The 14,797-nt window shown below is 36.5% G+C and overlaps 1 protein-coding gene across 1 annotated transcript in view; it reads right to left on the reverse strand.

Annotated features, from left to right (window-relative positions):
- Positions 1 to 14,797, reverse strand: part of LOC136885838 (probable phosphoserine aminotransferase) — a 70,874-nt gene that overhangs the window by 31,990 nt on the left and 24,087 nt on the right. Inside the window, exons 3-4 of the mRNA XM_067158549.2 lie at positions 11,613 to 11,728; positions 10,719 to 10,880 (exon numbers count right to left, since the gene is read on the reverse strand). Of these exons, the coding sequence (XP_067014650.2) occupies positions 10,719 to 10,880; positions 11,613 to 11,728 (278 nt within the window). The remainder of the gene's footprint in view (positions 1 to 10,718; positions 10,881 to 11,612; positions 11,729 to 14,797) is intronic.

Raw genomic sequence — 14,797 nt, forward strand, 5'->3', positions numbered from 1 at the left:
CATTTGGTACAAGTCTGTATAGTATCAGTAGATTAGCTAAGTTGGATTGAGATTTCTGCTAACATGGAAAAATTCATATCTCTGAATTTTCTCCTCCTACGATCTACGCTGATCAATTTTCGCAAGTATAGGGTCAATGTCTAATTTAAAGACTAGGCAATTAGGGAGTGCTAGTCCAGATAGCCAAAATCACATCACAGAAGGAAGGAAGGATTTCCATGGAGCCAATTCTACAACAAGAAGAGGGGAGCGAGTAACCACGGAACACAGATGACCTCAACGGGAGCTGCAATTGATGAGCTTCAATTAGATAAAGCAAGCAACAGTAAATTCATTAACATAAATTCTAACTTCCCCCCCATGCTTAACGGAACTTTTCTGATTCATCTCTTTTTTCTTTTTTTTTTTTATAATAAATTCATTTGTATTTTATATTGCATTAATTTTCTTTCTTAATTGATACTTAATGGTTAATTATTTAAAATCCTACCCCTGTGGTTTAAGTATAAGTCTCTATGCTAGTAAATATAAATTTTGCTTTACAGTTTTGTTTAAAACTGTAACGCTGGCACCCAAATATTACATAGAGAAATGGGAAACCACGGAATGTTAATTGATTCTATTTGTGTGGCAATTTGCGGGCAAGCCACATATAGTTATATTTATATTCTTGTGTCCCCAGGTATTAACTTTCGTCTCCTCTAATGAGAAGCAATAGGAGAGTGAACAGTTACACAGTTGGAAAGGTTTCATTGTGAGTGGAAAGCCTTTTATGAAGAGGTCCTACGAGGCATGGCTGCCATCTTGGGAATGAACAGTAAGGGATATCTGGAGACTTTGGTCACATAGTGTATAGTGAAGATTTTAAATGAAGGTATGATATGGACTGGCTTTAGAATGGGGACACGTGAGGCAAATGAAGGGGTGGTACCTTGGAGACAATCAGATTTGGCCATAGTGGGTTCTGTTACCCAGTAGAGGGAGGAAACTATTGGATTCTATGTTCAATGATTTCAAGTTAATGGGGCATGAAAACAGAAAATGCCACTGAGCTAACTGGCAAATAAAGGATTATGGAGACTTGGGTCATTCATAGAGGCTTCCATACTGATTGATGGGTGCCAGTATAACCAGTACCTACTAATACTACAGGCCTTACAACAGATGTGTCGTGAGGTATGTGACGTCACAGGGATAGGCAGATCTGGCCAGTCGACGACCCAGCGTTTAGATCACAGCAAGGAGAGAGATTCCTTGGCGGTGAAAGGAAGAACTAAGCATAGTAGAGGTGCCAACGTCTATGATTTCACCCTACGTATGGAATATTAATTCCACGCTCAGCATCGTAAATAAATGTGATTATGATGAACTACAAAGAACAGCGAAGTTCATTAATGAATAAAAACGGTTAAATGTACTTCCAACCAATTTATTTTCCCTTCCCTGCCTCTTCACCTGGAGAAAAATTGAAGTTTCCATGTTGGCACCCCTGCTGTAATGAGTATCATCAAACATGGCTGCTATGTTGAGTTGTGCGTGAGGAACATGCGACTAAATAATGCTGTGCTGAATCTGTTTAATACTGGCGTATGGTCGAAATAATTAGTGTAGTGTACCGGTATTACAGTTCGTAGAAGAATGGTGTTTAAATGTTCCGTTCCCCGCTGCAGGGGAAATTATGATAAAGAATCCCGTGTAGCTGTGTTTTCCTTCCCAAGCGATGAAGGACTTCGCAAGATATGGGTTAACGCAATACACCGAGACAATTTCCAGGTCACGCAGAATTCAAAGATAAGCTCAGTACTTATATTTTGAAAACTCTGTTCGTTTTAGGTTGTGAGCTCTTATTTTTATCTTAAAGGTCTAGGAAGCTTGTTGTACCGTATTCATTATCTCTCAAACTGAACCAGGTGATAAACATGAACATTTAAGATTTATAATACTTGAGTCTAAGACCACCCTAACTTGAACCACACACACCAAGTTGCTGTTCTGTTCCACAGTTTAATTGCCCACCTTGAGATGATTATCCTTAGTTAATTAATTACCTCACTGTTTTCTAAGGTATTGGCATAACAAATTAGACTTTTCTTTTTCTTTTTCTTTTTAAGGTCTGCAAACTGCATTTCAGTGAGGACCAAATCCTGAGGCATAGTGACTGCTATGACAGTAAGACTGGAAATAAGTATTGTATACCTCTTCAGAAACCTCGTCTGAAACAGGGAGCAGTGCCAACAATTATGCCCAACTGCCCCTCTTATCTCTCTTTCACTTCTTCATGTAGAGAGAAAGGTTGGAAAACAGGGATCTTGAAACTGCATTAGCAGAAAGTTTGAAAACCCATGCTCAGTACCAAGACAAAAGGAATTTCACAGACTTTCAAGGTTTTCTTCAATGTCTCCCTAATATCCAAATTTTAGATGACTGGATCTGTGTTAAATCAGAATCTAATGTTTCATTTGTCCTACTGGAGACATGCAATATTCCCACACTCCTAGCTTCCATTGTGGTAAAAAGTGACCTGAGTATGTCCTTACATGTGGGGAAAATGGAACTAACCTAGATAAAAGAAAGTTTCCTATAATAGTAATATCAATGATGTAGCAGACAGTATGTTCAAACTTGATAAGATTGGATGATTAGAAAATCAGAATTTTATAAAAGATCATTTTCAGTTTATTAAGGACAGTTTAATGAAGTTATCAGAGCTACTTAAAGGAGAAGAATCTAGTTTGATCAACTTTATATGTGAACAGTTACTGTTATTTAATTTACCCAAGAATCATTATTCTTATTCATCAGATTTCCTCATTTTTTGCAGCATTTTATTTTCTATTTCACCTCATGCATATAGATTTATGAGAAGTTCAGGCTATTTGATACTGCCCCATCCCAACACACTGCATAAAATTTGCTCAGCATATAATACCAAATTGACAAGAATTTTCTCCTTTATATAAGGCAGAAATATAAATTTCTTAGTGTATCAGATAGTATTGTTTCACTAATGGTTGATGAAATCCATCTGAAACCTTACCTAGATTATACTGGTGGTAACATCTTAGGTGATGCATATAATTCCTCAAATGCTGCTGCTAGTGCTCAAGTTTTTATGATTCAAAGTTTATTGTCATCATTCAAAGATGTAGTACACATACTTCCAGTCAAGAAGCTCAATGGTGAGGGTCTGTTTCAATTTATTAAGAAAGTGATTTGTGGATTACATGCAATAGGTTTTAAGGTCATATGCATTGTAACTGACAATAATGCACTCAATAGAAGGGCTATGTCTTTTTTTGCCTCACCACCAAAATTATCAATTGTTTATAGGCACCCATGTGATGACAACAAGCCTCTTTTCTATGTGTTATATTCTGTTCACATTCTCAAATGTATTAGAAACAATTGGCTTAACCAAAAAGATGTTGATCAGTCGATAGTGTATCCCTCATTTGAGACATTTCCACAAGACACTGAGTTAGCAGTGGCCAAATTCTCAGCCATTAAGACACTTCATGACACAGAGTACTCAGATTGTAAAATATGCCAACAGGCTGAACTTGAAGTCACTATTTCCTACCAATCTTGAACGTCAAAATGTAAAACTTGTACTGAATGTTTTCAATGAAATGACTATTCAGGGGCTGGAAGCTCTTGGAGAAAGCAACAGAATTGTAAATTTTAAGGCAACTGCCACTTTCATTAAATTAATTTGTACATGGTGGAGAATTGTAAATGTAGGATCACCTGGTAGAGATATTCGTTTTAAGGATATCTGTCAAAAACCATTGTCAAATCCAAGTAATGAAAATTTCACATTTCTGGAGCGTTTCTTGTGTTGTTAGATTTCTGGAAAAATTTACCAAATCGTGCAAGTGCTCTGTCAAATGAAACACATCTAGCCATATCACATACTACTCATGCACTTTTAGAAATCACTAAATACTGTACTCAAGAGCTGAATTTCAAATACCTTTTGCCAGGTAAAATTCAAACAGATGCACTTGAAGCACGATTTGGTAAGTACAGAACAATGGCTGGATCTCAGTACCTAATATCTCTGCGACAAGTATTTGAAATTGAATAAAAGATAAGAATTCAAACTATATTGTCATTGAAAATTGCATCTAATGCTTTTGGTGAAATTGATCTGGACCTGGATTCATTTGAATGTGATCTGAAACTGGATGACTTTGAGGCTAGTCCCCCAGATGTTGTGTAAGAGCAGTTCTTCGAAAGTTGAAGTGTGAAATTTGTAAAACATCACTCGTTTTGGATAGAACATTATCATTAACAGATGATCAAGGTAATTATGAGCTTATAAAAAGTGTTGACAGCGGGGGGGTCTGCATTGTCCCAACCCAGAAGTTGTTAATGCTATTATTTTCACTTACTTGACTGTCAAAACCTTGGTATCTGAGAAGTATGAATACTTGTTTATGAAGCACCCATCACAGCGAAATTTAGTTGTAACACTGGAAATGTCTGTGATTAGAAAAGAAGGTGTACTTCTTGTGGAGTTACCATGTACTCAAGATGACCATACTCATGAAAAAATTCTCTCTTACATTGTAAAAACAGGATGTAACATATTCCTTAATAATTATGTTAAGAAACTTAATAATGTCCAGAGTCGCATACATACAAAGAGGAGGAAACTTAACAGTCTCATAGGTTAAGGGTACTAAATTATCTTGTAATAGAGTGGTTCTACAGTAAGAGGATGAAATTTTGTAATGTAGGCATACCCTGTAAACTTGGCTATTATGTTGTCATATTCCACACTTTAGTCAGTGATAAACTGGTTCTGATATTTTCATAAATGCAGTGTAGTGTAATTCAAAAAGTGTCATATTTTCAAAGTGTTCTTCAATTAATATAAAGTGTTCATTCCTATCACAATGGCAGCAGAACCATAAGATGTATGTGTTCCTGCAAAGGAGAAAAAATCTTTAAATTTTAAAGTGCTGCCTTAGTGAAAAACTTAGTAGTTCACTTTCAAGCTCTATGCCAAGGTTGAAATTGAAATTAACTCACGTCATGTTTTTAATGAACCTAAATCTTTGCACAGTTTCATTAATGAGTTTCCTTGAAAAATATTAGGTGCTTGCATACCCTTTTAAATGTGTCTTGTAATTTTAAGAATTAATATCTTGCAGAGACTATGGTTTGGATGCATGATTATATTACCATGTATGCTGTAAATTATTTCTTTAAAAAATATACTCCAAACCTTTGCATATTTCTATTGACAATGAAAAAATATTTTTCAAACATTATCTAAATGGCCAGTGGTACTTTATAGCCAAGTTAAAATATTTTCAAATAGGTACCTACTTTTAATTTTTGACATGTTGAGTTTGAGAGTACATAATTCAGTATCAGTACTTCCATGTAATCTGAATTTAATGAGGCATTTCTGGGCTCTAATTTTGTGATATTTTTAAACCCATGTACTCATATTCTGAGTGTATTGTAGTTGATTCACTGTTTCAAGGTTAGTCTATTGCCATAAAAGGCTTTTCTTCCATCATCCTAATTGTATGCTAGTCTCTAAGTTAATTTGTCTTCAACAAAACATTTAAAAATTTTCTTGTAATTTGAGCAAAATATGCACTTATTTGAAATTTTAAATTTCTTATGCTAAGACATTTTTTCCATGTTATGCTATTTTCTTAGTTAGCCTAATTTGTCTTCCACAAAAAACATATTTAACATCTTTCTTGCAATTTGTGCAAAATATCTTTAAACCACTGTGTTGGAGAGAAAGAGAGCTTTTACATTAACGGAATGTGATTGACAGGGTATTACTTGAAAATTAAAAAATCAAGTTAATTACAGCATCTTGCCAGTAATGGAGAAAAGAAACAGAACATCTAGGACAAATGTCAGATTATTTCACTGGAAGACTTAAGGAAAATTTCAGTGGATTTTCAGTAAAGTTTGTGGAATTATTATATTATTATTCTCATTATTAAACATTGAAAATTTACAGGATTTAATTTCATCTAAATAAATAAATGAGTTTAAACAAGATTTCCTTGAGAAAATTCCCTTGATTAAGAATTAACAGTTCAGAAATGTGTATTGATGTAATGTTGGTACAGAAGAATTAAGTTATTTAAATAAAACTATGTTATTATTGTTAAATTGTTGTATTTCCTGTTATGAATTCCAGCATAATTTCTTCATCCTCTGTGAATCATTCCCTCCTTTGTATTCCATTTTTCATTTTTAACTATTTCCATTATGTATAATATCCGATTTGTTTCTAAGTCAGCACTAAGACAGAAATATTTACCAAAATAGTAAAAATAAAATGTTCTAAATAAGAAATAAAGGAAGGTTTCCGGCACGTTAAAGAGTCTTGAATGGGACGAAATTCCAGTTTACTTTGGCTTATAATTAGTAGTATATACGAAAGACCTTGATTATTAATTAATATAATAATTTTATTTTCCAGTAAAATGTTAACTGATACTTCATGAGTAAAACGTAGGTTAATTACTAATCACCAAGGTCATAAAATTATTATTAACTAAAAAATAGTAACAATCAAATTAAAGCCCCTTGTTGCTATTTACTATCAATCTGAACTTTTACGAAATTTGCAGAAAACAGAGTGCGCCATCTCTCCGTCTTTCTTCTGCTTTAATTGGTCTCGGTGCAACTGAATGTGCTTTAATACCCTGAAAGAGCATCTTTTGAAAACGTTTTGTAAATCACACAAGTTCTCATAATCAAAGTAATTCGTTCAACAAGCATTGAAGTGCCGTTGCGCGCTTCAGGAGTGACTGCCTATCCTTGTGACGTCATCAGCCGTGCTGTGAGGCCTGTTGTATTAGTAGGTACTGGTATAACAGTCTGTAATGAAACTGTATACATCGAAAATTGAGAATAAACTTCTATTCATAATGGTGAGCCAGAGAACATTTCAATGATAATTAATTTTGACATGTGTAATGTTTTCTGACAAGTGCACATAAAATACCTGGCTGTTTAGCACAGTTTCTTAGCTGTTAACTTCTGCCTGAACATTTGAGGTTTGAATTGTAGTCAATCCTGGATTGGAACTGAAGGATCATATAGTGTTGGGAAGGGCATCTGGCCTAATCCAGTATCCAAAACCCAAAATGAGCCAGGTGGCCATAACGAACCCATAAAGCTGAAAGTAGCATTTATGAAAGTATTGAGTATATTGTTTTAATGTTTTGTGGTGTAAGCATTACATTCTGTGGGGATCAGAAATATTTTTTGTAAAAATTCAAGGAAAACAATTTAGTCCAGAAATGTGACCATCGTTAAGAAAATTGGAAAATGTTGATTATTCAGGGTGGTTACCCACCCGTTGCTATCTGCTGTTATGTAACCCACTGTGTTTACTATAATTCTGAAAAACATCAGTCCCTCTCCTTAATCTGGGGCAATGTAATGAGATGTGTGGTTGAGGACTAGAAGACAGCAGGAATCATGATCACCAGTATTAATTCATTGTGGTTACCCTGAATGGATCTGTAAAATGACTGCAGATATGAAGAACACGTACATTACAACAGGAGGTGCATACACAAACCAGGAGCGGTGATCACCCACGATGCCACACCATACATTCATGCCCCACTGTACCTGAAAAACTGCCTGTCATACCCAATGGCAGTTATGCACACTTGAGTGGTACATATTATGGCAATTAATGATTCAATTGTTATGGGACCACGCTTTGTCTGTAAATGAGATGGTCACAAAAAAGACAGGATCAGTGACGACAGGCTGCAGGGTCCATTGACAGAACCCCATCTAGGCTTCAAAATCATGGCCATGGAGCTCCTGCTGTAAATGTAGATGGTACAGGTGAAACTGATGGGTATGCAATATCCACATAACATACGTCTGGCTGATGTTCATTTACTGTGCAATGGCCCTTGCACAAGTGTGAGGATTACACCAGATAGTGTCCAACACAACCTTTTCATTGTGAGTAGATATCACGAGAAGATTTTGAGCAGGCCATGTCCTTCCACAGTTGCAAGCAGACATTTTTCTATACTCTGAAAAATCATGCCTGTCGGTTGTCATCTATGTGGATAGTGTTCTTGATTCAGGCTTGTGTCTGATATGCATTCTGTTTAGTTTCTTCATAGATGAGTAATATGTCCACATATATTCATCACTGGAATACATCACGAGGGAGTGAAAAAGCTTTGTGTTGTGTTGAGTCCTGTCTCGAAGGAGGAGAGTTTGCAGAGCCACATGCCTGCCATCGCATGTTCTTATCATTCCCATAAGGCACACTTTGTCCTACCTGTGTTCTACGAAGTTTGGAACATGTACGACGTTGGTAATAAGAATTTTGGTTGGCTGTGTCCTGATCACAGTCCATCGCCTCCTCATCCTCATCCAATCCAGCTCCATACCTTATGCCATGATACCAACAGGTCTTTTCAGAACCACATAAACAAATGGCATCCATGGAAACTATTAAGTATGCAACCTTGCCACATCCCAGGAAACTGGCAGTAAAAAATGGACATTACTTACATGGGATTCAAACCTTTGTACCCTCAAGCCCTTTTCACTATCATATCTCTGACCATGCCCCTGCCTACTGGGCTATTACAAGGCTTGGCATGTGCAGCAGAAGTTCCCATCCTATACAACACCTGTTTCTGGTCTGTGCGTCAACCTCCTATTGCAACATACATGTTCTTCAAATCTGCTCATTTCACGGGTTCATTTGGGGTTTCCCATTTTCACACAAGGCAAATGCTGGGGCTGTACCTTAATTAAGGCCACGGCCGCTTCCTTCCCACTCCTAGCCCTTCCCTTGTCCCATTGTCGCCATAAGATCTATCTGTGTCAGTGCGACGTAAAGCAACTAGCATTTGGGGTACCCATAATGAATTATTAGTGGCACTCCTGATTCCTTCTGTCTTCTAGCCCATAACTACACATTTCATTACATTACCCCACATCAGGCAGAGAGACCGATGTTTTCCAGAATTGTAGTAAACACAATGGGTTGCATAAAAGTAGATCACAATGGGCAGGTGGGTTGTCCAGTATATTAGAAAGGAATAAAACAAATGAAGCTTGGGGCTGGAATTTCAAAAAATGTAGCCTATTTGAAAATACATAATCTGTTTACTACATTTTAATTAAGAAAGAATTATTTAAGTACATTCCACTAACTAAACTTTCTTCAGCTTACCCCAGCTATCAATCAATCAATCAATCCTGATCTGCATTTAGGGCAGTCGCCCAGGTGGCAGATTCCCTATCTGTTGCTTTCCTAGCCTTTTCCTAAATGATTTCAAAGAAATTGGAAATTTATTGAACATCTCCCTTGGTAAGTTATTCCAATCCCTAACTCCCCTTCCTATAAATGAATATTTGCTCTAGTTTGTCCTCTTGAATTCCAACTTTATCTTCATATTGTGATCTTTCCTACTTTTATAAACGCCATTCAAACTTATTCGTCTACTAATGTCATTCCACGCCATCTCTCCGCTGACAGCTCGGAACATACCACTTAGTCGAGCAGCTCTTCTTCTTTCTCTCAATTCTTCCCAACCCAAACATTGCAACATTTTTGTAACGCTACTCTTTTGTCGGAAATCACCCAGAACAAATCGAGCTGCTTTTCTTTGGATTTTTTCCAGTTCTTGAATCAGGTAATCCTGGTGAGGGTCCCATACACTGGAACCATACTCTAGTTGGGGTCTTACCAGAGACTTATATGCACTCTCCTTTACATCCTTACTACAACCCCTAAACACCCTCATAACCATGTGCAGAGATCGGTACCCTTTATTTACAATCCCATTTATGTGATTACCCCAATGAAGATCTTTCCTTATATTAACACCTAGATACTTACAATGATCCCCAAAAGGAACTTTTACCCCATCAACGCAGTAATTAAAACTGAGAGGACTTTTCCTATTTGTGAAACTCACAACCTGACTTTTAACCCTGTTTATCAACATACCATTGCCTGCTGTCCATCTCACTACATTTTCGAGGTCACGTTGCAGTTGCTCACAATCTTGTAACTATTTATCACTCTATAGAGAGTAACATCATCCGCAAAAAGCCTTACCTCCTATTCCACTCCTTTACTCATATCATTTATATATATAAGAAAACATAAAGGTCCGATAATACTGCCTTGAGGAATTCCCCTCTTAATTATTACAGGGTCAGATAAAGCTTCACCTACTCTAATTCTCTGAGATCTTTCTGGGGTCACTGGAGCACCCAGGCTCATTTCAATTTTGACAGGAGTTTAAGACTGGATGCCCTTTCTGATGCCAAATGATTCTTGAGATGAAAATCTCAGCTCAGAAATGACTAGGATTTGAATCTCAGCCTTCCGGGTTGGATACCAAGAGCTAAGCCACTGAGTTAATCACGCCCCCCATGCATTGAACTAACTGAAAATAAATCAAGTTCATTGATACTTTCCGGTATTTTCTGAGACATGTCAGGACATTGATAATTATCATGTAGCAGTGTTTGAAGTGTGACATCAAAGGCACATAGTGTTATATGGACTATTTCATAAAATTTATGAGAACATAAATTTTTCATTGAATATTTGAGTAAATATAATTTTCATTGTTTGCAGAAGACACAAGCACCTTATAAGAAAAATTAGTTGTATGTGAATACCAGAATGTCTTAAATTGGTTATTTATGTGGTGAGAGCTATAGCTTACCATGGACTGTCTCATTTGCACAATAATACACGTACGATGCATTGGGATCTAGATTCCAAGTTGATGGATCAGGAATGTCTACGTAATTATCAGTCTTTGGGACAACAAGGTTAACTTTTCCATATTTAGCTGCCTCTTTAGCTGCCTTTGCTGACCATGCTCCTGAAACACAACCACTTGAACATTATTTATACTGTATTTATTGCTTCCTACAATGGTAGGTTGCCAAAAATAATAGTGTATTACTCCAAGGATTTAATAATAGAGAAATGTGGGGTTCAAAATAATATAAGTTATAAGATGTTTGCATTCTATTAATCAAGACGATTTCTATGCAAATGTATCCTGGTATTGTATTGCTACAACCACAAAGTCTAGATAAAAGCATTTTATTATTCCCAATGGTTTTGATGAACTTTGCAATAAATTTTTGAATTTTTCCTCTAGCCACTATAAGGTTTCCTACAACTATTATACTGTATTAGAAATTATATATACAGTGGTATAATGTTACAGGCTTATAAACCTTTCTCTTCTCCTCATTGGCCTGTTCAGTCTGACCATTACTGACTTCAAACCTCCAGGTCCAGTATAATTACACATTCCTTGTTTTGTCTACATGTATGGCATCAATCTGCCTAGTACCTCCTCTTTTGGCAAAACAAGTTATTTTTTTGTAGATCTTATAACCTCTCTGACAGAGAGAGAGAGGGGGGGAGCAGTTATAATTTTAGACCTTAGCAGATGATATCTAGTGTTTCTGAGCAGATACCTCCTAGGTCAAGAGTCAAGGTTATAGGTCAGGGTTTCGAGCTCACTACAGTGTCTACAGTGAGTTCATCCGAGCTATGCTTTGGGGGGACTATGGATAGAACAGAAACTCAAAACACCTACCTGTTACTATGTAATCAGCTGTTCCAGTTTCAGATATCAGGTTCAAGGCCACAGCTGCAAACAAGCCTGTTCCTCCACCTTGCATGAAAAGTATCTTGTAATTTTTTGGGATATTTCTGTAGAGAAAGAGAACACCATATATTTTTATACTATAGGACACAAAATGTCCTTAGATCATTCCTTAACTTTAGTCATTATAAATGAGAGCTCACTCCATGATTGGATGGTTAGACTTTGCCTTTCATTGTTTCACCTTGCAACTGCTTATGAAATCTGTACTTGATGAATCGAAGGTAAGACTGATTTTCTAGGAATACCTGTTTTTATGATCACTTTCATTCTACTTATAGAAGGTAATCATTCATTTATAATGATTCAGGCCTTGCTAGCCAGCACATTCTTACATCTAAACACCAGCTGGGACTTCATTCTCTGATCCATCACTCAGTTGAATTCAAATTAATGCTTAAATATTCTTAAAATATATCACCCTGGATAGGAGAAACATGAATTCCTTTTACACAATAAAACAATTTTAACATGCTCATAATAATTTTGCTGGCGGGTTGTTTGTAGATCTATAGAAGGCCTTCAATACAGTGGACCATAAAAGACTGTTAGCTAAATTAGAGTGAGCAGGAGTTTGTGGGGTTGCTTTGAAATGGTTTGATAATTATCTTTCTGATAGAAAATAGTATGTAGTGCTGAATAACTGTAAGAGCTCAGCAATTAGGTTAACACATGGTGTTCCACAGGGGTCGGTATTAGGGCTGATACTCTTTGTAGTCTTTTTCAACGACATTGCAACTTTCCGTTTGAAAGGACGTATCACACTATGTGCCAATGACACAAACATGTTCTGTACTGGTTGCAATAGACTCGGTTGTTAAAGATACACAGGAAGACCTCAATACCCTGTGGTTTTGGTTTCAAGCAACTAAATTAACAATTAATGTGCAAAAGACTAATTATATGATAATGACAAAACAGGGTCAGAATGAAATCCCACATAGTAAAATATATTTGCACAATACTGAAGTAAAACTAGTGAGTACTGTCAAATATCTTGAGTTGGTAATTGACAGGAACTTGAACTGGACAGACCATGTTGAATTATAACTAAAAAGATCACACCTGTTGCAGGAATTTTAAAGAAACTTAGTTATCTTATCCCACACCATCTCCTAAAACAGATCTACTACTCTTCAGTTCATAGTCACCTACAATATTTGAATGTTATCTGGATGTGCTGTAAGAAGTCTGATTTGAATGAGCTAATGGTAGTACAGAACAAAGCTGTTAGAAATATACGGTACTTAATCTTCCCTACTTAACACCAATCAAATATCTATAATCTAAGTGCTAGGATACCACCCCTAAGCATGAATACAGAATTCAGTGCAGCCATACTCATGTATAAAATAAAACATAAATCAATACACCATAAGCAATCAATCAGTCAATGCTAATCTGCATTTAGGGCAGTTGCCCAGGTGGCAGATTCCCTATCTGTTGTTTTCCTAGCCTTTTCTTAAATGATTTCAAAGAAATTGGAAATTTATGAACATCTCCCTTAGTAAGTTATTCCAATCCCTAACTCCTCTTCCTATAAACGAATATCTGCCCCAATATGTCCTCTTGAATTCCAGCTTTATCTTCATATTGTGATCTTTCCTACTTTTAAAGACACCACTCAAAATTATTTGTCTACTAATGTCATCCCACGCCATCCCTCCACTGACAGCTCGGAGCATACCACTTAGTTGAGGAGCTCGTCTTCTTCCTTCCAAGTCATCCCAGCCCAAACTTTGCAACACTTTTATAATGCTACTCTTTTGTCGGAAATCACCCAGAACAAATAGAGCTGCTTTTCTTTGGATTTTTTCCAGTTCATGAATCAAGTAATCCTAGTGAGGGTCCCATACACTGGAATCATACTCTAGTTGGGGTCTTACCAGAGACTTATATGCACTCTCCTTTACATCCTTACTACAACCCCTAAACACCCTCATAACCCTGTGCAGAGATCAGTACCCTTTATTTACAATCCATTTATGTGATTACCCCAATGAAGATATTTCTTTATATTAACACTTAGATACTTACAATGATTCCCAAGAGGAACTTTTACCCCATCAATGCAGTAATTAAAACAGAGAGGACTTTTCCTATTTGTGAAACTCACAACCTGACTTTTAACCCTGTTTATCATCATACCATGTCCTGACCGGAACTATTCTTGTATCTACATATTCCCTATATTCTGACAACCATCCATGTAGTACTACCGGGCGAGTTGGCCATGCGGTCAGGGGCGCGCGACTGTGAGCTTGTATCTGGGAGATAGTGGGTTTGAATCCCCTTGTCGGCTGCCCTGAAGATGGTTTTCCATGTTTTCGCATTTTCACACCAGGGCCGCTTCCTTCCAACTCCTAGGCCTTTCCTATCCCATCGTCACCATAAGACCTATCTGTGTCGGTGCAACATAAAGCTACTAGGAAAAAAAAGCATATAGTACTAGGCATGCAAATTACTTTGCCTTATACAATGTTCGATGTTATAAATATGGTACGATATAAACAACTTGAAGTTCTCTGCAATTCAAATATTTAATAACATCCCTTTGTAGGTAAAAACAGCACCAACTTTGACAAAATTCAAACAGAGTCAAGCGTTATTTGTGGGAAAGGTACAGTGCTGTTTAAATCAAAACATTGGTTGTCATTTAGGTCATTCTCCCAAACAATCTTCCAAGCTGTCTGGATCTATTCTTGTGTCTTTGCATCTCTTATGTTGTGTAAATGTAAATACTCTGTAAATACAGTCAGAAATAATTCTCTGTAATACTATATTGATGATGTACATAGTTCATATATTGTATGTGTTTATATGCTCAATAATTTACAAATAATCTTATATACACTAAATGCCCGTCATTATGTAATGAACTGTACAATTCCTATGTATGAGCCTGCTGGTTCGTTGGAATTAACTGAAATAAATTAATGAATGAATGATTAGATTTATAAATAGAGAATTAGTAGGTTTACAAAATTATGCATGAAGAAGATCTCTTTCCAAGCTGTTCCACTTCACTTTCTTCATAATAATGTTATATATTTTATCAGGAGCTGTCTAGCTGAGGTAGTAAGGATATCCTTGGTTCACCTTGACTGACATGCATT

Source organism: Anabrus simplex, chromosome 1 (assembly GCF_040414725.1).
Source record: "Anabrus simplex isolate iqAnaSimp1 chromosome 1, ASM4041472v1, whole genome shotgun sequence".
Classification (NCBI taxonomy): Eukaryota; Metazoa; Arthropoda; class Insecta; order Orthoptera; family Tettigoniidae; genus Anabrus; species Anabrus simplex.